Below are 24,291 nucleotides of genomic sequence, written 5' to 3'. Positions count from 1 at the left end.
AGGCCTCAGAAGAGACTCGTGTGTGAATGAAACACAGATGAACTCCATGAAAATGTAAATCTGCTGACTAAAATGCTCTAAAACCTCATAAAAATAACAAGGAAAAATATTTATAGACGTAAACGTAATTCATTGCGTAGATGTACATTAATTTCAGTTCAGTTATAACTCCGAAAATTTGACGGCAGAGGGATTGATGGAGTCGAAGGCATCGCTACACGAAAAGATTTGAGGCTTTTCCCAGATTTTAGAGACACTGAAAAAAAAATTCTGTGATATCTGTGACATTGTGCGGAGACTTCGTACTGAACTCCGGGCTGGTCATACATAGAGACAGCATGCGCAAAAAAAACTCATCTTTGTAACATATTTTGAGCTTCATGAACCCCGTTATTTTTTCACCATCGAAATTGTAAATTCGAGGAAATAGCTGAGTTGTACCCTTTTTCAAACCTGCTAGAATCATGTGAGAGGAAGATTGGGAACAATAACATAGAAGAACATAAACATAAAGGGTAAAAGGATAAAGTGTCTGGCGTTAATCAATCCGCCTAGGATGCGCCACCACGTTCACTTCCATTCAGAATCGTTTGAGGTTTACGAACCTGTAACTGGCCTATACAATGACTTGCGGTGGCTAGCCGATGTGTCAAATCAGTGTTTCTATCCTCCCAGACAAGTCTGGTACCAATTTATCGACCCCGGAGGGGTAAAAGGCTTGGTGAGCACTAGGGCGGGACCTCCGATCGATCGTGTAGACAGGGGAACGTTATACCGACTGCGCTAACGCGCCCCTGCAAACATAGAGTAGTTATCAGTAACCCAAAATCATTTGAGTTCATGTGCTGCCTTGCTGCCATAATTTATGCAAATGTGATGAGAACCAACTTTCATGGATGCGTGATGCACTTGCTATTTCCGGACTTTAAACTGGAACAGGCCACTCGAAACCCCAAAGTGCTCAGGCTTTGAAGAACAAGCTCTTTAAGATCCCAAACACAAGAAATCCTGCGAATGCTATTTTTAGAGACTAATCATTGCTAGGTGTTCGCGGAAGCGTATGTGACGCTAACTATTAACGTAACGTTTATGATCGAAACCGTTAGCTGACGAAGGAAGGTATCGTTGTGATAAAGGTTTGTCATTGAGGCTGATCCCAAATATCACATATCCTAAAATCCGTCACAAAACTCTACGGCTTGTATACACACGTTTTTGTCTTTGACAGCCAGTTCATGGAAAGAAATGTAACAGAAATCTTTTGTCAAAACGGTGACAAATGCGTACTGAGAAATCCTGCATACTTTGTTGATGTCCACTACAAAAAAAAAATTTGAGTCTTGAAGTGATCAGGTTGAATACACAAGTAGAACAAAAATTTCTGTTCAGGCGAACATGGCCATGGCAGAGGAAAAGATATTAGCCAGAGTCATTGGAGTCATCATCAGTCATTTTCTACTTATCAAGACTACATGTATGTAACTCATATACTCTCATCACGTCTCACACAGTCCCACTCATGCTACTGACCAGGCTATATCGCTGACAGCTTCAAGATTTTTATTCTTCTGAATCAAGGCTGGCCGATTATCTGGGACGTTGATTGCTAAGGCTATCGACGAGATGTCTGGCCACGAAATTGAAGGTATATTTCATTTTAGGGTGTGGCCACCCTAAAATGAAATATACCTTGCGCGCAAGCAGCATTTTCATGCAGTTTCGTAAAGTTCTCATGCAAGGTGACCTTCATAAGAAGAATTCATAAGTACCGAACTCCATAAGAACCGAATTCTTCACAAGAATTAAGTTGTGCGATTAGAATGCCTTACTTGGAAGGCAGCTGCGACACTCTTTTGTAGACTTACAGGGGATCACGAGACCAGCATCATCGAATACGTATAAAACTTTACGTCTGTGCGTGTGGTACTCCAAACACCTTGCTAAGAAATCACCGGTCTGTAACTGTAACTCACCGAATATCCTTCCCCGCTAACAAGAAAGATCATGTTGATCCATGTTTACTAATGTTCTGTTATTGTGCAGTTTGAATCTATTATGTGAGAGGACTCTGTCAGCGACCAAAAGAGGGAGACTCATGAAAATCTGGTTCGAGAAGTTTTAGTTCCGAAGTTAAACGATAAAAATTCTGAAAAGAAGAAATCCCAGTGTTTTGGTGAAAAGAAATAAGCAGCAAAGAGAGTGAGCCTCTACCTCCCGGTTGATCTCAATAGTCCCACAGTAATTGCTTAAAGGTAGATGTATAACGGAACTATTAATTACGATTACGAGTATGAACGTGGTCCCATCTCCTAAAAGCACTAGAAAACGGGAGCGGCGTTTGTTCCTACGAGTTACTTTAGAACGCACCACCTTGTACTCGCCCCGGTTCCCTCGGCACGCTATTCAGTGGTTTAACTCGCAGGCTGCTGAGGCGTCCACAGCAGCCCACTCAAGCGCTTGATTTTCGAACGCTCACACCTAAAGTGGTGCGTTTTCACGTATCTCGTGGAGCAAACGCCTATCCTACGTCTTTTTCTAGGACGATTAGAGGAAATTGAGTGGGACCACGCTCATACTCGTAATCTATGCACCGAACTCTACATTCGCTCAAAAGGATCTAAACATCGTCACTTTCGTCACACGCTGCCTCCTGGTGAGATTATGCGTTCTTTGTAGTGCGATGTATGACCAGCCCTTCCATTATGCAAAAACGCACTGGGCGTTCGCATTTGTTTTGGAAGATGGGGCCGTAGAAAAATGTGCACCACTATAATCACTCCATAAACGAACACGGAAACCCCTCCGTAGATGATGAAGAACCATAAGTAAGCGCTAACTGAAATAGGAAAAGCAGTGATGTGATGTGTAGTGAGGATAAGCGTTAAATAAAAAAGGCAAAACCTTTGCCTTTCCCTCCGACGAAATTAGCCTGTCTCACTTCGAACAAATCCAAGCAGTCTTTATCGTTTCCACCCGCAGCTTGCACTAACCTGCTCAACTCCCAATACGATGCATTCTCCAAGAAATTGTCGTGATGGATTTTAAAAACTGAATTAACAGAAGAACATATCAAACACAACAATAGCAGATCACATTAAGTCAAAAGAACACTGCTATCTACAACCATTTCACCTGAACATAGCACTCAGAAAAATCATCAACAACCACAAAATGAAGCAGAATTCCTCTAACATCTGAGCAATCTTTACATTAGTGAAAACAAAGCTTTACCTCCTTTCATTTCTTGTGAACTCTCGGAGTCATTGATGCTAAAATTGGAGTTACAGAAGAATTTCTTTCCATGTAAGACAGGATGTTCACTTCGGACACAGAACGCAAATAATTTTTGAAATACCACTTGCAGACAAATCTACATGAGCATTTTGAACAGAGAAAACTTATTTGTTCTTATCTTAAGAGGAAAATTGCTAGAATTTGGGAACTCCTGCAAATAATCTACGTTTCTCGTAGATCCAGCTCGAGTTAAGCATGAAGCTCTGGGTCGATGGTTCGACGCAAGTTCTATTTGCACTACAGAGAAAGAAATAGATGTTTAGAAGGTCCCTTGAAAAGTGCGGCTAAGATACAAGTAGATGAAGCATCCGGATATATTCGTTCCGCTAAGAGTGAAAAAAAGCACCAGAGATCTATTTTATACCAGTATTCATGAACACCGTCATATACGGATTTAGATGTAGGACTACGCCTTCACGCACTTTTTTGGAGTCCGCCAGGATTCGTTCTGCCCCGCTGACGACTGGTGTTACACGGACGATGTAAGCGAAACGAAGATGTTGTGAATGCCGACCGTCACTTCCGCTTCCGTGCGACTTTTCGCATTTTGGTGCACGATTGCAATGTAATCAAGCGCTTTAAATCCTTTTCAAAATACGGCCCGCCAAATGTCGTCCTCCAGCAGCCATTCTTTCAGTCTTCTTCGGATTCATTCCTGCACAGCGCTTCGACGCGTGGGCGCATATGTGAGTTAAACAGGTGGGAGAATAGCGCGATGACATACGGATTTCCCTTCTCATAGAACAACAGTCTTGTTGCTCTTCTCGGAATTAGGGCGAAATTTAGACAAGCAATTTGAGACGACGCCAGGATGTTGTTAGGAACTGGTGAGAGATTTCCACGCGTTCCAACTCGATCTTGTCAGAACCAGATACTGCGCATCTTCTGTGACATAATGGAATGTGGTACATCGGAAAAAGGATAGTGTCGACAAGGTCGACCACTAAGTAGTTTGTAGTAGTTTGTAGTTTTTTCATGTATTGTTTGTTTGTATCATTGTTAATTATTTACATCGCTCAAGTATTGACTTCTCTTGTATCTTGTATGCAATCGATGGTCAGCAAGTGCTCCATGTCATGCACAGAATGTTGCGTTTGCGCGGCTTATCAGATCTTCACCGCTATAAAGCAATGAGGCAAATTCAAAGAGGACTTCGTATCGAGCATCTAAACGCGCCCCCCGTAAGCTTTCCCCTCAAGTTAGCTTTCTTCCTTACCCGCTGCACCTTCTATTTTTACTTATTCAAGTGCTACAAATTTAAGTGTGCCCTCACCAGGGACTGGTAGGAAGTTCGATCAAGGTTCAAGCTAGACGGTCCAGCGGTGTTCCGTTCAAGTGCAACCCAACTTCGAGTGTTTGTAGACTAATCACCTTTCTGTTACTGTGCAATTAGGATTAAATGTTTAAGCCCCGAATTGTTCAGAAGCACCACTTGTAATTCAAGTCCCGCGTGGCCTTCAAATTAGGCGTCTTATATCTCCCAGAATCACATAAGATAGTTTGGATGACAAGAACATCTCCGTTCAGATACTGAAGAAACAAGTGGACGTGACTGTCGAAAAGACAATGTAGAAATCAAGAATGATCTCGTTCTACTTCTCAGCGGGATTTCTCCATCAGAGTACTCGAAGATCATATAAGGCTCGATATCATATAAGACTTGACGATTATGGCGGCCTTTCCTTAAAGGCATCACCCCACTAATCTGGGGTGGTACGGATTTCCTGTGGAGTATTCGAGTTCCGGTGGGATCATAGATTATTGAGAGAAGGGTGATTCCGTTCATTTCTTCCTAATTGTAAAAAACGGCTCGGAAGATACGGCTTCGAGCGTTCCGGCGCGCTATTTTCTACAACGAGTTCGATTGGAGGGCACCAGCCTTGTGCACGCCTTGTGCATGCATCTCGTATTTTACCGCAATTAGGAAGAAATGGACGGAATCACCCGCTTCTCCATAATCTACTATCCCGTATACGAATACTCCACCTGAAATCCGCACCACCTCAGATTCGCGGGGTGATGCCCTTGACGCTTCTGCAGTTGCAGCCAATACTGCTACTGTGCCCCGATAGTAACTAAGCTCACTTTGCGAGCTCAAATGTAAGCTCATAGTCTGTTCACCTCAGTTTTCCCATGAAGAAAAATAAAGACGACCAAGTTTTCATTAAATACTTTTGACCGAACCTGTATGAACTACCATTTTCAGAGAAGCCCAAGTTTTATGGAGCAGAAGAAGACTTGGTGCGTCTTCTGACTATTTGAACAATTTTTTCTGGCTTGCGTGAGAACAAAATACATCTTTCATACACACCTACTCTGTCTTTGTTCTTGATAGTTTCAATACTGTAGAGGTTAAGGGATAATAGTCCATCGTTGTGGTTTAATTCTATCGCAGGACCATCTAAAATTAGTGCTCGAAATTACACGTCAGGCAGAGGTACGTGGCGTTGTGGATTAAACTCCATTATTGACCTCCATTATTGTTAATTTTTCTCAAATCTTCTAGACAAGGTGAATTAGCGGTATGGCGGATTTCTTCAAACACCAGACGACCTTCAACCGATTGTACAGAATTCATGCAACGACCCAACTTCTTCGCTGCATCTGAAGCACCTTTTTAAAATGAAATAAAATCAGTAAATAATACAGTATCGCAACTACAATATACCCAATCAAATCGAACAATTAAACAATTGGACTATCAAATCGAACGATTATTAACTCGAGCGTGAAAATTGAAAATTGTCATTGCGTACGTCAGAATAAACTGGAGATAACATGTGGTGTGAATCTCAAACGAAATATTGAAGGTTTCGCAAATCATAAAATTCCAGTCCATCTGACTGCTCGAGCATAGGATGTTCATAAACTAGCTTATAAGAAATGGTTGCGCTCTTACCAAATGACTTTTGGTTAAAAATCAAGTCGCCCTGCACGTTACGGCAAGCTGCAGGAAAGTGTTTCAGGAAATCCTCGTTCACAGCGCCACCTTTACAGGATTGTGGATCTGTCACAAGAAGTCATTGGGATTCCAACGAGGAATCACACACATAATATATAGCCAACGTGATGAAACAAGACGTACCAGCGCTCATCACAAGGAATACACAATACCACAGATAGCTGGATAACGGTGTACACTTCATTAAAACGAGCTTGCCAGAAGATTGCCTTTATATAGATGCCTGGTCTAATCACTATCTGAGAACACAAAACATCATGATCATGCTGTATAATAACGGGCTTAGTCTGTGTGTATGTGTATGTGTATGTGTATGTGTATGTGTATGTGTATGTATAGCTATGAAATGGGATGCGATCCACCGGCGTCGAAATGGTGCGTCGGCGCCAGATAGCTATAAAATGAAGTGGGACGAGTCCAACGGTGTCGATTGGTGCGCAGTGGTCCAGCACTATCGCGCAATGACTTCTTGTGTATGTCGCAGAATGTAAATTAGACGCTATAAGCCGTTTCGTGGCCGTGAAAACTGCATCCATTGCGTTTCATCCCGTTGCACTCCACCGTGTGTCTATTCCACCGCACGTTTCTTTAACCAAGTTTGTCAGACCCATCCCTTCATTCTGTGATAACTGTTGAGGGAAATCAGGAGGAAAACCCTTCCCACATACATATGTTCTTATCTCTCCTCTCACCTAGTGGACAGCAACATGATGAAATTGGCCATATCGTTGACAACAGAAGCTTTCACTGAGTGGACCAGCAACGTGAGTAAGCATTAGCTATTGTGTCCGACATCTACAATTATATGACAAAGAGAATCTCCCTCCGAAAACGAAACAGACCAAACACTGCATCGAGCAAATGAACGAAAAGTTCGACCTACCAGACCCTCCTCCTCACCTACTGGACAGGAGAACCTATTCCAAAGCTTCTCTGAAGTCCGATATGCCACCATGTTGATTGAAAAACAAAGTAGAGTCAAATCTGAACGCTTTCACTTAAATTCACTTAACTACATTAAACAAATAAAGAGCAAGGTGACTGAGGAGCACGACTAACTAACTACACACAAACTGTTTCGAACTCATCAACATCTATGAATGCTAGGGATCTTGAAAGCTGCCTAATGAGTCGCCCCTTCCTTCTTCTATATCCTTTCTTCTATATCCATCAAGGTATCGTGAGCGTGCAAGACACCGTGCGCTGACCCACATGTTTTCTTTCCATTGGTTTGAACACAGTCTCCAAATCAGTTTGGCGTTCTGGAAGCCTCCGGCAACAAATTCGTAGTATGTACTCAACAGATGGAGCCCCTTCGAGGGTTATATCGCGAAGTCACAAATAGAATTTCTCGTTCCCACGATAGCACCATCAGCGACATTGACGTGGAGAAAAGTTTGACGGCGTAATGCTACCCCTTCAAAAATATTGATGGCCACTCCAGTGCACGCAGTAAGGGAACTGAAATAGGATAACATAGGAGTAAAATTTTATCCCTTCAATCTTTTTTACGGTGATACGATGATTTTTACGGTTTTTACGCCACAGCGGTCCAGTAGTCACGTCACGTCAGAAACAAAAATTTGTCGCTTGCCAGTCAAGAAAAACATTTGCGCCAGCGTTGTAGATCCGTTGCTCAAGTAGATGATAGTAAGTGATCGTCATCAGTGGGAATGGGAGCACGACAGGCGTCAGCACAGGTGCTCACGTGGACAAGCTTGCGGCCCCCAAAACACTGCATTTAGAGAAGCAGGGCGAGTACGGTGCTATCTGGCGAGGAACGGTAAAAAGGGTCCCGGCGGATTCTCCGTGAATGCCTCCGAGACATAACGTGCCCAAAGGATATGCCGGCGGATACGCGAGCATACCTCGAAGAGGTCACGCTCCAGTCGTTCATGAAGACGCAGACAACCGTCTTAAATGTTCTTCTAGTTACAGAGACGCAGAAAACTGCGGAGTTACAAGAAAATATGCAAAGAACAGTGGTACGAGCTGTCGAAATTACCGAATAAGTCAAAGAATAATAGCGTTAGATAGAAGTATATGGCATTTTGTATGGTGTTCTAATAAAGAAAGAGAGTGAGTATGTCTTTATATCACCTTCAGAAAGTCTAGAAATCTTACCAAATTTGAACTCTTTTCCTTCCTGTAAGTTTCAAGAAGTCAGAGATACAGAAGGTTTTTTCTGCCCACAAATAAATTAGGCTACAAAAAAGCTTGCGAGTTACAGGATAACGATAGTTTTCATTACCGTTGCTTTCGAAAACTGGAATTTTTCGTTTTAACGAAAATTTTTATGCACGTGATTTGAAGCTATTAGGTACATCCTTATCTCATTTTTTACGTGAAGATTTCTCTTGCTTCTGGTGCGATTACTAAATTGAGTGAATTATATCCTAGCCGGTGATGCAGCGTATGATTAGCGGTAGGTAAGCAAAGTCAGCTATTTAGGTGCTAACAAAATTGAATCTCTTTAGGACACGCACCATCGCTAACTGTTCTGACGAGGCATGACCGGGGCATGCTCGAAATTCCGCCGGGACCCTCTTTACACGCACCCCTATCTGACCTGCAATGCAGTGGTATATTGAGAGGATGTTTTGTTCATTATTCAACAACAATGATGCTAAACATTTTTCGGGAGATTGTAACTCAAGCGACACAAACATCGAATGAAGCGCTGCTTCCAGACATTTAGTACATGGATGATGCTGGTGTTCACTGACACTTTGTTGTAGTTAGTGAACATCGTATTGGAATTCGTCCGAGATGATGATCTTGAGTGCTCGTGATGAGTGAAGGTCTTGGATTTGTGGTGCGTGGTGGGGAAGGTTGCTCATGTTCACCTCGGTACTCCAAAACCATGTTCCACTTCTTAAGCCTAATCGAGCTCGAGAAACTAGATGAAGGTGAAGCACAAATTGGCAACAGGACCTTCAAGAAATGTTGATTAATGTTGATGTCACATTTATGACTGTATTATTTATTTTATGTTTTTTATGTATTTATTTTATGCCTATGACACGACATGACATGACACACCTCTGTATCAGTTCTGGTCCCAGGAAATTGCAAATCTACCTGACGAAAACAACTTCACTCACAAGGAGGATCATTTTCGATTGATAGTCAGTCTGCGAAAAGAAATCAAAAGTGTCGAGCTCCGCGGAATGAAGAACTTTCTGCTCAAAATGTTGGATAGGTTAAAAAAGCATCAAAGGCACATAAACACAAAAGGAGTTTCATTTGCTTAAACTACTATATTTTCGGTTTCGCCATCGACATTTTATCACAGTTCTTCATCTTACTTGAACACATATCCTTGATAGCAAACGAACGGAAGAACGTTGAATACAAACTATCCGGGAAATCTCTAACACTGATCTAAATAACTGTTTCGTCAGACGTTTTAAAGTGATCAATTTGAACTGTTTCACAATCTCTCTGAATAGAATACAACATGAACTTTTCTGGAGTAAAGTTCACCTCAACGCCATTGCAACATACTAAACAAATCTCCAAGTAGATAACCTTCATCATATCGTTCCAAAACGTTATCCTCAAGAATCACACCAACTCTAAGACTTACTCTAAGACGAATATGACAATGTACACTCTAAATTTAAAAGACAATACGTGTAGCAAACGATGCCTATTCGAAAACATCTTCCCGCTCACAGATGTATTTGAAAACATCACGAGGAGTTTTCAACTTCTCCGAGTCTTCTAGTGGTATCTCAAAACCGAACTCATCTTCGACAGCCATCATAATCTCTACCTGCAAATAAACAATCGACTCTTATTATGTCAAATATTGTTGGTCTCAGAAAATGGACTTCATGACTAACTTGATCGAGTGAATCGAATCCCAGGTCTTTAACAAAGTCGGCCTCAATTTTTAATAGTCCTTCTTTGTCAGCTGGAAATCTGTCCCAAGCTCGAATAGCTTTCAGCACACGATCTTCAACCTGAAACAGCCAAAACTCTCGGGGAACTGAAACGAATGGTTATGTTCATAAGAACAGTCACCATCACATACACAAGTGCGCAGAATTAAATAGGATCAATCCCGTTATTAATTATTTGAGAAATAGTGTTGCGATGCAGAATGAGATCGCAGTGCTACCCCTCAGCGTTGGTAATGTGAATAGTTTTGATAAGCAGGCAAGCTTAAGTTTACTGTCTACACATACATACTGTAAATACGAAAAACAAAATGTTCACGATATTGGCCCTATTACAACATCACCTGCAGCTAGAAGTTACCAAGCTTCTATACACCCCTATGATGGATTACAAATGAGTAGCCAGAAAAAAGTGACAAAGTCGCCAGTTACAAACTGGCGTCTTCATTCGAGATAGTAACCGCCAGAGGATAAAACTTGGAGAACGCAGATAGCGAAATTGTGGGGATGGGGAGAGGGTTACCCTAACACACATCGTTTCACAAATATTCTAGTGCGGGAACAACATATACATTGGATCCTAATGAAGAATGAGAATTTTACAGAAAAAGCTCTGGACTCATTTCAACTGCGTGACATCCTGAACAGCAATCCAAATTCAGAAAGAAAGTCGCTGTCCTGCTTTTGTCTAGTTCCATCCTAATTGCAAGGGACGTGTTTATTCTAACACAGTATGCTAAACATTACTTATTAATGGACCATGAATGAATACCGTCATCGCTAAGATTGTAAAGAAGAAAGCGGTAAAAATCAATAAAAGTGGAGTCGATCCGTAATCCATGAGGTAATCATCTATTCCTGTCTATTGATTACATGCACAATAGAGAGAAAGAGATGATTACCTCATGATTATCTCTGATGATACGAGAATAAAATACCATTTAAGCACAAGAAACTTTCAGAAAGGAGGAGTTTTGGATTCTTCTAGTTGAGGAAACCCCGAGGTGTTAGCAGAAAAGAATATCAATGCAGTTCTACTGTCAGAAATATATTCTAAAAGAACAAATTCAACATTTTTAGCACGCGAGTCCGACGTTTTTGTGTGGAAAGCATTGAAAGCATTTTATGTAACAGCCAAAAGTCCAATAATGTATAGTTAAGATGAATGCAAAGGCGAGTTCTTACCTACGAGGCCAGATACAAGGGGCAACATTATTAGTAACTATTAGCGGTGGAACTCTAACATCCGGTGGGCCTCTAACGTTACGACTCTACGACTATCAATGTGAGCGCTATTGTAACCTGCTTCTCTCTCTTTGAGAAATCTGTTCACAAAGGCATATCTTGTGGGGTAACGGCGCGTTTTAGAGGATAGATTACACTTGTCTTTTGAAAAGTTCGACTTTCAATGAACTTCGGCGTGGTTGAATGTCGTATCGATTTTGATAAGCTGTACACGAGGTTGTTAAAGAAATTTATTGGCTAACGTTCCGGCAATATCGCCTTCTTCAGAGCCTGAAAAGGGGCGATTCAATCTACAATTTAAACGACCAACCTCTCCAAAACTAAACTGGTAAAATTATCAAGGAAGAAGGCGATATTGCCGAAAGGTTCGCTAACAAATTTATTTCGTGTAGTCTCGTGTACAGCTTATCAAAATCGATACTATACTAATATCAACACTTGTCTTTGGTTTTCCAGGCTCCGAAGAAGGCGGCAACGCCGAAACATAAGCCAAAATAAAGACCGATAAAAATTTCGGTTCTGCTCAAAAAGTAGTACACGAATTCAACCTTTTGCCTCTAAATATCTAATTAATGTTCTTTTATATGCTTCACACATGTACATTGAACGGAGAGGAATCAGTGACTTGAAAAACACTTCCATTTCCTAGGAAAAACAGGACAGGTACAAAGGTATGAGAGAAAGGATGTTATCTATACAAAATGCAAAGTACCTCTTTGAAGGTAAGCTGCTTCGGAGGATCGAAAGGTCCAAAAATCTCGACTTGGCTGAATCTAAAAACAAAACAATGTGTTTGATCTTCGTATTTTCCTTTTCTAGGAAACAAAACACTATAAATGTGATCACACCCACTAAAATGTGCTCAAGTCATCCTTTGTGAAATAATAATACAAACCATCTTTACGACAGTATGGTAACGGGTAAAATTAGACACGCTCTCCAGATGTTACGCTCTATCGCCAAGCATCACAGCTGTTCAAGATGACTACTGGTAAGTGAAAAAACCCGTTAGCAGACAGAAACTGGAAGTTAGGCCGCAACAAGTCAACACTTATATATAGAACTTTGAGGGATTTTATGTGGTTGCTCAGCTATTTCATAAGATATTGTACACTTAGTGGATCTTTTTTCTAGCTAAAATCCTCTACGTTGTAGACCATGGTGAGTCCATGTCTAAATTGTGGTTTCAGATTTATGATAACACTAACACTAACCAGGGAAACAATGCATCGTTTACTTTTTTCTCCTTTCGTGTCTATTTTCAAAGAGTAACGACCACCTCTAAAGTACTCCTGCGGTCAGATTATCAGTCTTCAGCTCTTAGAGCATTCCGCACCCCTTCCGTATCGTCTATACTACGGATCCAGTATCTGAGCAAATGGGAACGGAAAAGTACTGAAATGTTTTGATGCATATTTCCAGCTCCATAGCATTATATCAGAAATTGAAATGAGTGTTTCGTCTCATAAACTCAATGGGAAATAAAATTTGCCTTGGGCGGGTGTAGTGTAGCGGTTAGAGGTTCCTCTTCCTGCACGATCGATCGCAGGAATCCGCTCTAGTGCTCACCAAGCCTTTCATCACGCCGGGGTCGATAAATTGGTACCAGACTTGTCTGGGAGGATAAAAACACTGACTTGACACATTGGCTAGCCACCGCAAGACATTGTATAGGCCAGTTACACGTTCGTAATCCTCGAACGATTCTGAATCGAAGTGAACGTGGGGGCTCATCCTAAGCGGATGATTAACGCCAGAAACTTTATCCTTTTATCCTTTTAAAGTTTGTCTTACGTAACGAGAAATACAGCAGAAAAGTATTATCTCGAAAGTTGCTGATTTTCCTCCACTTCCAAGCAATAAAAAAGAAAAGAAACTCGAAATTCCAACATATATGAGATTTCAGAGGCGGGTGTGGGCGGTAGGTAAGAGGTTCCGTTGTAACTGCACCAACGATCGATGGTACGGAAATTCCAGATATGATAACTTGGTACTAGACCTGTCTGGGAGTATAAAAAAAAACAATGACTTGACACAGTCCCTCAAGTCACTGTATAGGGTAGACACGCGTTCATGAAATTCAAACGGTTCTGAATTAAAGTCGAACGCGAAGGGGCACCCCATGGAGAGCTAAGCTAACCAAAACCATTCGGAGCCGCTGCAAGCAGACAAGTAACAGAGCTAAAAGTGTTTTGTTATGAGTTGCATATGTTACAATGATTTGAAGAGTACTGAAAGAGCCATATACTGAACACCTAAAGATTATTTGAAAGAAGTGAGATGAAATAACCTAGTGTTGAAACCGTTTCGTTGGTCCCTTCAAACAGATTTTTCCCCTAAAATGCGAACTGAGCAGATGTCCGTTATGATCTCGATAAGTGAAAATAACCTTCTTCCTGAGGGAGAGAGAAATAGAGGTTAAGTGCAGCACAAAGGGCGAAATTCACCAGAGATGGAGCGCGGCAATAGAATCCAAATAATCTGTTTTCTGATACTACGCGAACCACGAAAAAATCCGACACTAGTAAACGATGAATACGAAAACTTAGAAATACGTATTAATGTGCACTCCATATGTTATTGATTTGAATACTAGCAAATTTCGGATCAAAGCAGTAAAAAAAAAACAACTTAATCACTACCTCTGAACAAATACATTCTGTACACACCCAAATAAACCACAGAAATTGTTTTTGCAAAGTCGAGGTCCTTACGAGCTCAAAAAAAAAAGACAAAAATATAAGTTCAGTCCAAGAGAGCACAAGCGAGCATGTTACTTGTTCCAAGTGAAGATTTTGTTCTCGAAGAAAGAGAGATCATACACGTTCAATATCGCAATATCTCTATAGGCGCTAAAACATCTGCTAGAAACTGAGCAATCGATAATGTTTTGATCATATTTTGTATACATAAGTAAAAGTAAGGCAGTTGTCACCTATATGAAGATACTTCCAAAAGTTCAAGTGAGCTTGATAAGGTCGGTTGTTGAATTCGATGATGATAAGCAATGAAACGTGATATCTGGGAGGAAAAAAAGCAATACTTCAGACAGAAAGCTTATGGGGAAATTCATTGTGATAAGACAAACACCTCCTGTCCTTTGTCCGACTGGCTTTCTTCATTTTTATCCGGAGCTTCTTAAAGCTTTCTTTTTTGAACTTTTTAGTTGTTTAGCTGCGCCCTGATCACCGCATTTTAAATAGGAATATTTATGCGAGTCGTCGACAACTCCAACGTCTTAAATATTCTAATTATGATACGCTTCAAATCAATACATCGATGCTCCTCATTATTTGAATTAAGGCTTGAAGATGAAAACAGTTTACCAACCGTTTTTGATTTAATAAGGGATTTGATGAAGTAGCAAGACGAGAAGCAGACGAACTGGGAAGCGACACAGAGGAAGCAAATCCACGGCATCCAACCAAGTACGCCATTCGAATGGAAAAGCGTCCCCACATCTGCAAGATCCAAGATACTTAAGAAATGGTGCAATTGAATACGAACCTGTTCGATTTGAAAATGTTTTTAAAAAAGGATTTGTGGGAAAAGAAGCGTATCATTACAAAGAACTGTAAGAACTCCATATAGGGAGAGGGGAAAAGACGGACAAGAAGTAAACCCAGCACATTCGTTACAGAAGATTTAAAACTGGTATCTAGATAGTGTTACTTGGGAGAAAACTTAAGTACGTGCGGAAGGTGGACTATTATTTCAGAGGTCTCCAAAAATTAATGTGTTGAGTTACAAACGTTAAAATCAAAACTGCTAGAACTACGAAAAGAAATGATTCTCAGAATAAACCGCGGAAGCTAGCCAATTCCCAGCTACGAAGCTGCGTGCTAAACGGCGAACAACGATGAGAAACAAAGGGAATAGAACGGGAGCTGAGACCAGAATCTTTCATCGGATGTTGAGTGGGCAAGTTAGGGTTTGTGACGAATAACAAACTAAAAGGTCTCTTGTCAGATCGAAAAGTTCGGAAATTTCGAATGCGAAATCTGACAAAAAGTTCCAGTGTATAACCTCAGCACTGACTGTCTCACTCATAAAAAACAATCTACAACCTCGCAAGGCGATCAACCTCTGTTCGCAAAAAAAAAAAAGGAAATGGACATTTTAGTTCTAATAACACTAGAGCAATTTACAAAAGTCCTTTTAATAAGATTTTCAGTCGGTGGATGTGTTCTCCGTGCTGATGTGTCTGATGAGAACAAAATGTTTTATGTATGAATTCAAATAAACCCAGAGCTTTCACAACATAATAGGATTTTTAGATAAATGGAGTCCTAGTTTCAATAGAAGTCCAATCATTTATTTTCAAAAGAGAATCATTGAGTCGATCGCAACAGAAGTTGGCTGAAGATGGACAAGGAATCCTTATACTTTCAAAAGATAAAACGAAGCTTGACCATTGTATGTGTGCGTGGTTCATCTTCAACTTTCCAAATAATGCAGAGCATGCAAGAATCAAGTAGACTGTGTCCACATAATTCTATCTTTGAAAAATCAATACAGAGCAAGTCTAATCAGTCACAACCAAATTCAGCAGCATCGTGAACTCTTTTCCCAAAGAAACCCAAACAAGTTAATCTAAATCATAACAAAACATGGTCGTCGTGAATCCTACACAGAAAACGTCAGTACACACTTCTGCTTCCGCTCTGGTCTTGAAACAATTGCTTCTAGTTCTAGAACAAGTGAACCATGATTTCACATTCGAAGCCGTCCACTTCCACTTGAAAGCTTGGAACTATAGGCTTAATCTTTTTGGTTTTTCTCATTGCAACCACTCGACAGAACAACTGAACGATTGCATCAAAGACAGCCCTCGCACTACTGTAGTCCTTATCGACTCTGTGGTTTTGCGCATTTACAACACAGGTCGATAACCGATGTTGTAAATGAACTAACTAACTGGTCTAACTGAAAAACAATTGCATCAATCAAAAGATTCGGATCATACTGCATATTCACGTATTGTTTTTTCTTCCATTATCGTTTCCGTATGTAACAGTTGAAGCTTCCACACAAAGGCAATGCAGTGCACGAAACTTACACGCGCTTACTACTTACGCTACGCTTACTCACTCGCTCCACATCACTTTTAACCACTACCTACTGAGAGCCAAGAGTTAAAGAACAATGTTGGACAATGCTACTATTCAGATCTAGAAGTGGGGACTGTACATAATGGACAGAAAGTACGGAATTGCACCCTCCGTCCTGAGGTCGCGGAAGATGCAAATCATACATTATGCTCAAAACGACGGTTGGAATCGAGGTGGGGACTACATCACGAATCACAACGAGGAGTGATATTAGCAAGGTTCTCCCAAAGCTCTACCCTCTGCCGCATCGCTTCGATCACAGCCGCTTACGCAACTGCACCGTTCATGTGTTTTGGTCGTACTGAACTTGCGTTTCGTCCGATGAAGCTGTAGCAAAGTTGCCACACAGCTGTAGTATGGTCAAAACGACATGAAGCACGCACGCAATTGCGTACGTTCCTTCTATCGGAACGCTGCGGTGGAGCCTGGTGAAACCCTTGCTGGCATCACCCATCCCCGCAGTTTGCGACGGTCCCAACTCGCTTCCAGCTACTGCCTCCACCACGCCGTTTCGAGCGCGCACGCAAATGCACCGCAGCTACACTCGTGATTCATGTCGTTTTGTCACGACCATACCGCTCACTTGGCTGCTCTTGTTCTTTCTTTCTGCGACGGAGTTATCATCAGAGCGATGGTTTTGAAAACTACTGCAGCGAGAAACAGTACAATGTATTCAACTCACAAGAATAGATATGCGTTCTTCATGGTTTGAAGAGCGTGGTCACACCCAGCTCATAGTAATCATTAAAAAAGTGTGTTATCCCGGCTCGGCAACAAAAATCGCAACTTATTGCCCTGACGACCTGCTCGTAGCTGAGCACACTACCTAGTTAAGCTCGTGACCTAAATTTCACTCCACTAACAATAACCGCTATAACGAACAAGTACACCAGCATACAGGAAACTACCCCAACTGTTCAAATCTCCCAACTAAAATTCAGCGCCTTTGTTTGAAATATTCTTGTGATTTCATAACATGAGCACATAAAATAAAGTGGTTTCGTTGTCACACGTAGAGGCGAAGATACGCAAAAATCGGAACGAATGCAACAAAACAACAAAGATTAACTTTTTATGAACAACAAAAACAACAGCGCGTTTACTTGTGGTGTTTCCGCTGAGCGACGATGACACCTTGCAGATCTTCTCGCTTCTTCTTGGCACGGAGATGGGTACCCACTCGTTTCTTCAGGAACTTCAGAGCTCGCTTATCTTTGGATATACGCAGCAATTCGAGAACACGTCTCTCGTACGGAGCAAAACCAGTGATCTCACGAACAAGCTCACGAACGACCTATAACTAGGAGAACATTTATATGAGACAATCACTAAATACGATATAAACAAAACCGGCAAACAGGAATAAAAGAAATCGTTCTCCTCCATCTTCTTTCACAAACCTTCGATTTCTTGCTACAGGCTCCAATGTGACGACTTTGCCGTGGCTTGCGATCAATCTTAGTCACTTTGTGGCCTCTGTTAAGGCCTACCGCTAGACCCTCTATTCCGGGCTGTGACATCCCTCAAATACTTTACTTGTAGGAACAAACCCACAATTTACGAATATCGAGCAACAATAAAGCAAGTCATAAAAAATAATTAGGAAGTTAACCATACGAGATAAGCAAAAGATGAACTATAGCAAGGTTTATACAGATACGTTCTTGAGCAAATAGGTTTTCCATACCTAACGAATGACACTACCCATATTATAATATATACAGTATTTACAAAATTGTGGACCAGCCACGAAAATATGTTAAAATTGTTAATGAGTGGTACGTTCTGGAACCACAATTCCTGAAAAGAAGTTAACGAAACCATCTGTGACTAGACGAGATGGTGTGAAAATATTCAACACCGGAGTAGGTCGTTTCGACTCCTTTGGCCTTTCCCAGGAAGCCTAAAACGAAAGATTAGAAATAAAGAACAGAACAGTGTATTCGTTTTTATAAAACTGACAGACTTGCCTTATAAGAGCTGATTATGAACAGAGGGAAGAAAATGCCGAAAACGCTTCCGTTAAGCAAAAAGTTGCTGCTCAGAGTAGATACAAATGTGAGAGGAGCACCAAAACCAATAAAATATGGCAAGTAAGCCTCAAGCCTTTCAATGCGCTTGTGAAGTAGTACACTGCGAGATGACCAGAAATATTCGAAACTGAAAATCAATAATTTCTTACCTAATTGACTAAAGTTAATAAGTTACTAGGCACAAATGAAATCGCACAGACAACCACTTCTCTCACAATGCACACTACCTGTACATAGAGTTGAGAAGAGACAAATGAATGAAAGATATGGCAGAGCATATGAATCTTGGAAGCGGAAGATATGACACAAGCAGCCCTTGAGCCAGAAATACACATCCCAAGAGAAGCGAGACTAGTAAATCAGACAGTGCCGTGCTAAAAAAAAACATGCTATGAAATGTTCAACCGATATCGAGATATATACTTGAGTTCTACGCATTGTCACAAAATTAAGGCGAATAACAAAGGAATTACAGTTCACCTACCTAAACTCCACGCTGGGAGGTGGATCGAGCTTCAATGTACGTAAACAAGCGCCTGCAATGTCAGAAAACCATAGAGCGAGAACAATGCGAGTAAATACGAAGATGGGCAGCACGACCAGGTGCGACAATAAACCGAAAATCCCGACAGACATGTCGTTACTCGACGAACATAATTTGAGCAATGCCCAAACTAGTATCCAAACACCTGCGTTAGTTGCGAGGCATTGAAGTACCCTAAATCAAGAAGAACAAATAATAATAGAGGTGGAACATTCTAAATTGATGAATGAATCGCGTGTTATGGTCGCAAGGACAGAAGTGTCCAACTAAATTCAAGCATTATGTAAATTAAACACAGCTGAAATGCGAAGGAAATCTAATATGTTTGACTATGCTCCGCCAGTCATCCATCCCCCACAAAGAATCCTCTTTTCTTCAAGTTTCGAATGACAAACTCATCATTTCACTTGCAATTTAATCCTTCTCCGTTTATTGTTGTTTTTATATTCTAATATTTATATTTTCTTCTCCAATGTTTCGAAGGGCGCTACGGGAATCCTCATCCTGTGGCAAACTCATGCGAGTATATCCGAGAGTCGGCCTAGAGCGAAATCACGATGTAGCTTGGTATTCATGGCTCATTGCTGATTGTTGATTATTTGCCAGTTCACGCTAAGTTTTTCAAAGAATAAAACCCGATGGCACATATCCAATACAGTCGTTGATATTGTTATTTCAATAGTGTGGGTACAACACAAGCCAAGAGACCCCACTGCTGCATGACCGATGGATTGACGCTGCCCGCGGCACATCACTCCAAGATCTGGTTATTCTTGGGGCAAACATATTCAAGGCCAAGCATGTGAATATGCATATCCGCATTTAACAGTCTCACATTCACCCACCAAGAGCTTATATAAGGTAGAATAAACGGTGCTGAATACAAAAATTACACTAAATTGATTGATTGGTATCCATTGTAAAGACTTATATTTGCTTCGACGGCCCTGCATCCATTCGCTGAATAAGGGAACTCAAGAACTCGACACTAGAGCAAACTACTCGAACCTACCGCTTCCAAACACGTTCTCTACGTCGATAAATCCTTTCCGCAGGCCGTGCAACAGTACCCCGCTGTTCACGTCTCTGCTAAAAGTGAAAAGGAGTTTCTAACCACAGATAGTAAGACTCCGTAAAACCACCTGCATAACAGTTTTCGGTGCAACCCGAGGAGCACTGTTGATTACGACATACTCTTCATCTTTGTCCAGTTGGCTGACAAACTAAAAAGTAGAGTTTTTAGCATAGTTCGTAGTGATACGTGTATACAAAACTACGTGTGAGGAAATTTTGCGAGAGAAAATGAGCTTACCCATAGACCTTTGAAAGCATCAAAACATCCTCTCACCAGTTCGCAAGACACGTTCCAGAGCAAATTCGACATTTTAATGAAACATCTGCAAAACTAATAGGCTGAAATGCTGCATCACAAATTCTTGTGTGGAAAATGGAATGGTGTGGGCTTGTGGACGAGGAACCATGAGAATGCTGGAGCCGAGACCGGCAAAAACTATGTGTAGACACAAATCCCACCAGTGTAAAAGCAAACTTAACCCTAAGAACAACAAGAAAATCGGCAAAATTCAGACGTCCCTATACAGTATCGAGAGAGCACGAAAGATCTAGTGCGCGTCAGCTTTCTAACGACGACAATACGCAGCGAGGAGTATCCGACCAAGTCCTTTAACAAGGAAGGTCTGCCACGAACCGAAATACTTTTCCGAGGGATTTTCCTATATTTTTAAATTCGTAGGATAAACTGTTTGGTTTGATCTATCTGGATTTTTATGAGGATGTATTTGCTTTGTTTTCTTCTGCCAACGTGGTGTAGAGTTCCTCCTCGTGCTATTTTTTGACTTCTCCGGTTAAGATGTAGTTGGTAAACTTAACCATTTTCATCTTGTGTCGATGCAAGCAGAATCATATGGCATCATCCGGGAAATACATAGAATGTTCATAGTTGCTCTTTCCTAAGGAAACTGACGTGGAATGTCTGTACTTGTGGGACGTTTATTATGAATTGTCTGGAGGAAAACGTCACCTAGTGATCAAGACAATTGTGTTTCGTCTTGATCTAGTAGTGATATCAACCCTGGAGAGCCCATAAGAGCTCTGATAACTGGTGGCTTCTGTCTTGGACTCGCTTTGTAGTTCCGTGTTCCCCCAGTAATTTCTGGATTCCGAGTACATGTTTTTTTCAGTCTTGGATAATGGCTCCCGCTCGTAAGGGAAAGGCTAAAGAGGAACAACCAGTGGTCACTCTCGGACCACAGGCCAAGGAAGGCGAGCTAGTTTTTGGTGTTGCGCACATATATGCTTCGTTCAACGACACATTTGTTCACGTGACTGATATTTCCGGTATGTCATTTTTGTTTTCACTTTTGTACTCTATTCATTTAAAATTCATGGAAGTTCCTAGTCCGGCTGAGAGACTCTGACTAGCAGAAGAAATTCGAGTAGTTAGCGTGATAAATGCGGGTCTGAGGTAAGTTCTGTACACCTCTCCAATACAAGCGGTCCAACAGTCCTCATGAAACCTTCTTTCAAGTTCGAGCATACTCCCTTTTGTCTTGATGAATAACTCTCGCTGATGCTAGCTCATGTCACAATATACATCAGTAAGAGAAAGAGAGGTTCTAGCTCGAGTTATAAAAGGAAGGTGATCTGTGATTCTGACTGCCAATTGACCATGCAACTTACAGTGAAGATGTATTTTTAAGTTTTCCTATTTCCTAGAAATATACAGAATTCAATCACTTTTAAAGCTTCGACTTTTACATATGAAATCAACGTTGTTAACAATTCGCGCTGGTAGCGCCGTAAATCCAATTGCTTGCATGATGAAGTTCGAAAGCAGTTCTTAAAGGCATCACCCCACAACCTGGTGTGGTACGAGTTTCAGCTGGGTAATGCCTATACAGGGTCGTGGATTGTGAGGAAGAGAGTGTTTCAGTTCATCTCTTCCTTTATCTGTGACCTCGGAATTGTTTCTTACGATAGCTTCTGTTGTAATGCGCAACCGTCGCGCCCCTCCCCTCCTTCGATTGGTCGAAAACCACTTCGGTCGTCCGTTTACACTGATACAAGGAGAGATGAACGGAATCACCCTCCTCCCTACAATCTAAGACATCGTATAAGCACTACCCGCCTGAAATCCGTAACACACCAGATTTGTGGGGTGATGCCTTTAACTGTTGCGGCTTCGGAAAAGGGTCCTAGTGACTAGCACTCGCGCCGGTTCGGCTCAGGAGTGGTAGCATAAATCGCTTTCGCGAAACATGACCGCTATGCTTGATAGTCTCTTGTATATACCATGCTCAGTTTCAGACGAAGTATCTCTTAAAACCTCTTTCTCCAAAAACTTGAACTTTGTGTGGATTTCGATCTTTTAGTTTTTCTCTTCTTTTGGTCTATGGCGTACAGAAAATCCATGGCCATTCTTGGTCGCTGTCGCTGTGGTAACTTATCAGTATCCAGAATACCAAAAGCTATGTTCATGACCGTTACCTAGAGAGTCTCCGATCAATCTTGTTAGAAATTGAGACATTGCAAGCACATCACTACACTTTCACCTCACACTACTTAAAGTATATTCTTCCTTCGTAACACTGACACTGTTCTTGACTTGAATTGGTCATGAACCTTATAACGATGAAGTATACAGTAAATTGTGATGATTTTCGAAGTGCACCCATGATTTTTATCACAAGAAATCTCGCTTACAGTTAATTCAGCAGGTATTGCAATAAAATATTCGTTTCACCATTATGATTAATAGTGTAATTGGAAAGAGATCACCTTTTGTTGTCCTAACATTTTTTTCTTTCGAATTCCTTGTTCGTTTTTCATCTCTTTCGTATGTTTTCGCTACAATACGTGACTATCATAGGTTTGAGCAATGTGGAAATACACGAAGGGACTGTAAGTGGTCGAATAGTCGTCTTAGTTTAATTCATGGAGTTCAGTTGGCCATGTTACCTCCTAAATTGCATAAATTGCAAGTCGCAAAAGTTTGTCCTCTTCAGTTTTCGCGATCAATTGGTAAGGTTCTTCATTTTCTGATCACAATTACAGTAAACATTGGTTGGCGATCATTGAAACAGCGATAATTGCTACGCTAGTTCGATGGCATTGGTTCATGTAGTCATTCTTTCCTCATCGCTGCGATTTCTTTCTGCCCATTGGGATTACCTCAGCGTAGCTAATGAAAACCAAGGCATGCGAAGCTGAGTTTTAATTTTCAAGTTTCGGAAAACTTCATTTTCTTTTTCTGCTATAGATTTCTGCAGTGAGATTATAGGTGCGATAGGGAAAAGCCGGACCCTCCTCGGGTGAAGGGGGTTTAGCTCATGGGGTGCAGCTCAAGTGAAGGGGTTCCTTTGGACAACCGTCCAAAAGTGAAGGAGGTCCCTTCCCCAACCGTTGAAAAGTGAAGGGGGTAAGAGCACCGGCTCCGACTATCGCATCTATGAGTGAGATTGTATGACATCAAATTGTCGTCGCAGATTAGTTCTAATAGTTTTAGCAAAGTAGCTGTCAGTGACAGAGGAAATAAATCTCTCGGGCAATTCCGACCTTATGCAGATCTCAGCTATCAGAGTTTGCCAGAGGTTCATTTCTGCCGAAATCTCATAACCGATAGTGAAAATTACATATTCTTTTGACCCTGCGTTCAAGCGTTCTTTTTAATTTTTAGGTCGTGAAACGATTGTGCGCGTGACTGGTGGTATGAAGGTGAAAGCGGATCGAGACGAATCGTCACCGTATGCTGCTATGCTTGCCGCCCAGGACGTCGCAGAAAGATGCAAACAGGTGTTGCTCAGTGCTACTTTTCCTACTTTTTTCTTCTGCAATGCCCTCATTCGTTGTCTCTTAGCTTGGAATTAACGCTCTCCACATCAAGCTTCGTGCTACTGGTGGAACTAAGACCAAAACTCCAGGACCAGGTGCCCAGGCAGCTCTGAGAGCACTTGCGCGTAGCGGAATGAAGATTGGTCGTATCGAAGACGTGACACCAATTCCATCCGATTGCACCAGACGAAAGGGAGGTCGCCGAGGACGTCGTCTCTAATTTGTTATTTGTTATGCCGAATGAAATGTTTTCTGTTCGCAACAACTGCAATTCAACAACTGAACTAAATACTATTGAGCCCCAACGTAGATTCCTGATTTGTCTGGATGTGCTCTTGAAATGATA

The 24,291-nt window shown here is 41.4% G+C and overlaps 4 protein-coding genes across 10 annotated transcripts; 1 reads left to right on the top strand and 3 right to left on the bottom strand.

The window, feature by feature from the left end:
• Nucleotides 1-158: 158 nt before the first annotated feature.
• RB195_010340 (uncharacterized protein) lies at nucleotides 159-6,440 on the bottom strand (the record flags this gene model as incomplete). Of its 3 annotated transcripts, XM_064191297.1 has the most annotated exons (8): nucleotides 159-256; nucleotides 2,717-2,836; nucleotides 2,902-3,048; nucleotides 3,232-3,370; nucleotides 5,610-5,695; nucleotides 5,767-5,898; nucleotides 6,194-6,301; nucleotides 6,380-6,389. In XM_064191297.1, the coding sequence occupies 8 exons, from the start codon at nucleotides 6,387-6,389 to the stop codon at nucleotides 159-161; spliced, it is 840 nt and encodes a 279-aa protein (XP_064048880.1). The 3 variants fall into 3 exon arrangements, with proteins under 3 accessions (XP_064048880.1, XP_064048878.1, XP_064048879.1); XM_064191295.1 differs by lacking the exon at nucleotides 3,232-3,370 and having other exon boundaries at nucleotides 5,606-5,695; nucleotides 6,380-6,440; XM_064191296.1 differs by lacking the exon at nucleotides 3,232-3,370 and having other exon boundaries at nucleotides 5,606-5,695.
• A 3,468-nt stretch (nucleotides 6,441-9,908) lies between these two features.
• On the bottom strand, nucleotides 9,909-14,867 carry RB195_010339 (uncharacterized protein; the record flags this gene model as incomplete). Of its 2 annotated transcripts, none has more annotated exons than XM_013445234.2 (4): nucleotides 9,909-10,034; nucleotides 10,105-10,224; nucleotides 12,119-12,179; nucleotides 14,737-14,867. In XM_013445234.2, the coding sequence occupies 4 exons, from the start codon at nucleotides 14,865-14,867 to the stop codon at nucleotides 9,909-9,911; spliced, it is 438 nt and encodes a 145-aa protein (XP_013300688.1). The 2 variants fall into 2 exon arrangements, with proteins under 2 accessions (XP_013300688.1, XP_064048877.1); XM_064191294.1 differs by having other exon boundaries at nucleotides 14,737-14,843.
• Nucleotides 14,868-17,616: 2,749 nt separating this feature from the next.
• Nucleotides 17,617-20,478, bottom strand: RB195_010338 (uncharacterized protein; the record flags this gene model as incomplete). 4 transcript variants are annotated; one of them, XM_064191293.1, is made up of 12 exons in its annotated part: nucleotides 17,617-17,811; nucleotides 17,918-17,937; nucleotides 18,008-18,039; nucleotides 18,205-18,317; nucleotides 18,379-18,420; nucleotides 18,488-18,677; nucleotides 18,778-18,924; nucleotides 19,035-19,086; nucleotides 19,168-19,268; nucleotides 20,107-20,183; nucleotides 20,237-20,317; nucleotides 20,407-20,478. In XM_064191293.1, 12 exons carry the CDS (start codon nucleotides 20,476-20,478, stop codon nucleotides 17,617-17,619), a joined length of 1,122 nt encoding a protein of 373 aa, XP_064048874.1. The 4 variants fall into 4 exon arrangements, with proteins under 4 accessions (XP_064048874.1, XP_064048873.1, XP_064048876.1 ...); XM_064191292.1 differs by lacking the exon at nucleotides 18,205-18,317 and having other exon boundaries at nucleotides 17,918-18,039; nucleotides 18,339-18,420; XM_064191290.1 differs by lacking the exons at nucleotides 17,617-17,811; nucleotides 17,918-17,937; nucleotides 18,008-18,039 and having other exon boundaries at nucleotides 18,286-18,420; nucleotides 19,035-19,268.
• Nucleotides 20,479-21,304: 826 nt separating this feature from the next.
• On the top strand, nucleotides 21,305-24,165 carry RB195_010337 (uncharacterized protein; the record flags this gene model as incomplete). The annotated part of the gene is made up of 3 exons (XM_013445236.2): nucleotides 21,305-21,452; nucleotides 23,791-23,906; nucleotides 23,971-24,165. The coding sequence occupies 3 exons, from the start codon at nucleotides 21,305-21,307 to the stop codon at nucleotides 24,163-24,165; spliced, it is 459 nt and encodes a 152-aa protein (XP_013300690.1).
• Between the last annotated feature and the right edge of the window lie 126 nt (nucleotides 24,166-24,291).

This window comes from Necator americanus, chromosome III (genome assembly GCF_031761385.1).
Source record: "Necator americanus strain Aroian chromosome III, whole genome shotgun sequence".
In the NCBI taxonomy this organism is placed as follows: Eukaryota; Metazoa; Nematoda; class Chromadorea; order Rhabditida; family Ancylostomatidae; genus Necator; species Necator americanus.
Note: the sequence above shows the minus strand (reverse complement) of the source record. Positions and strands in the feature narration are given on the sequence as shown.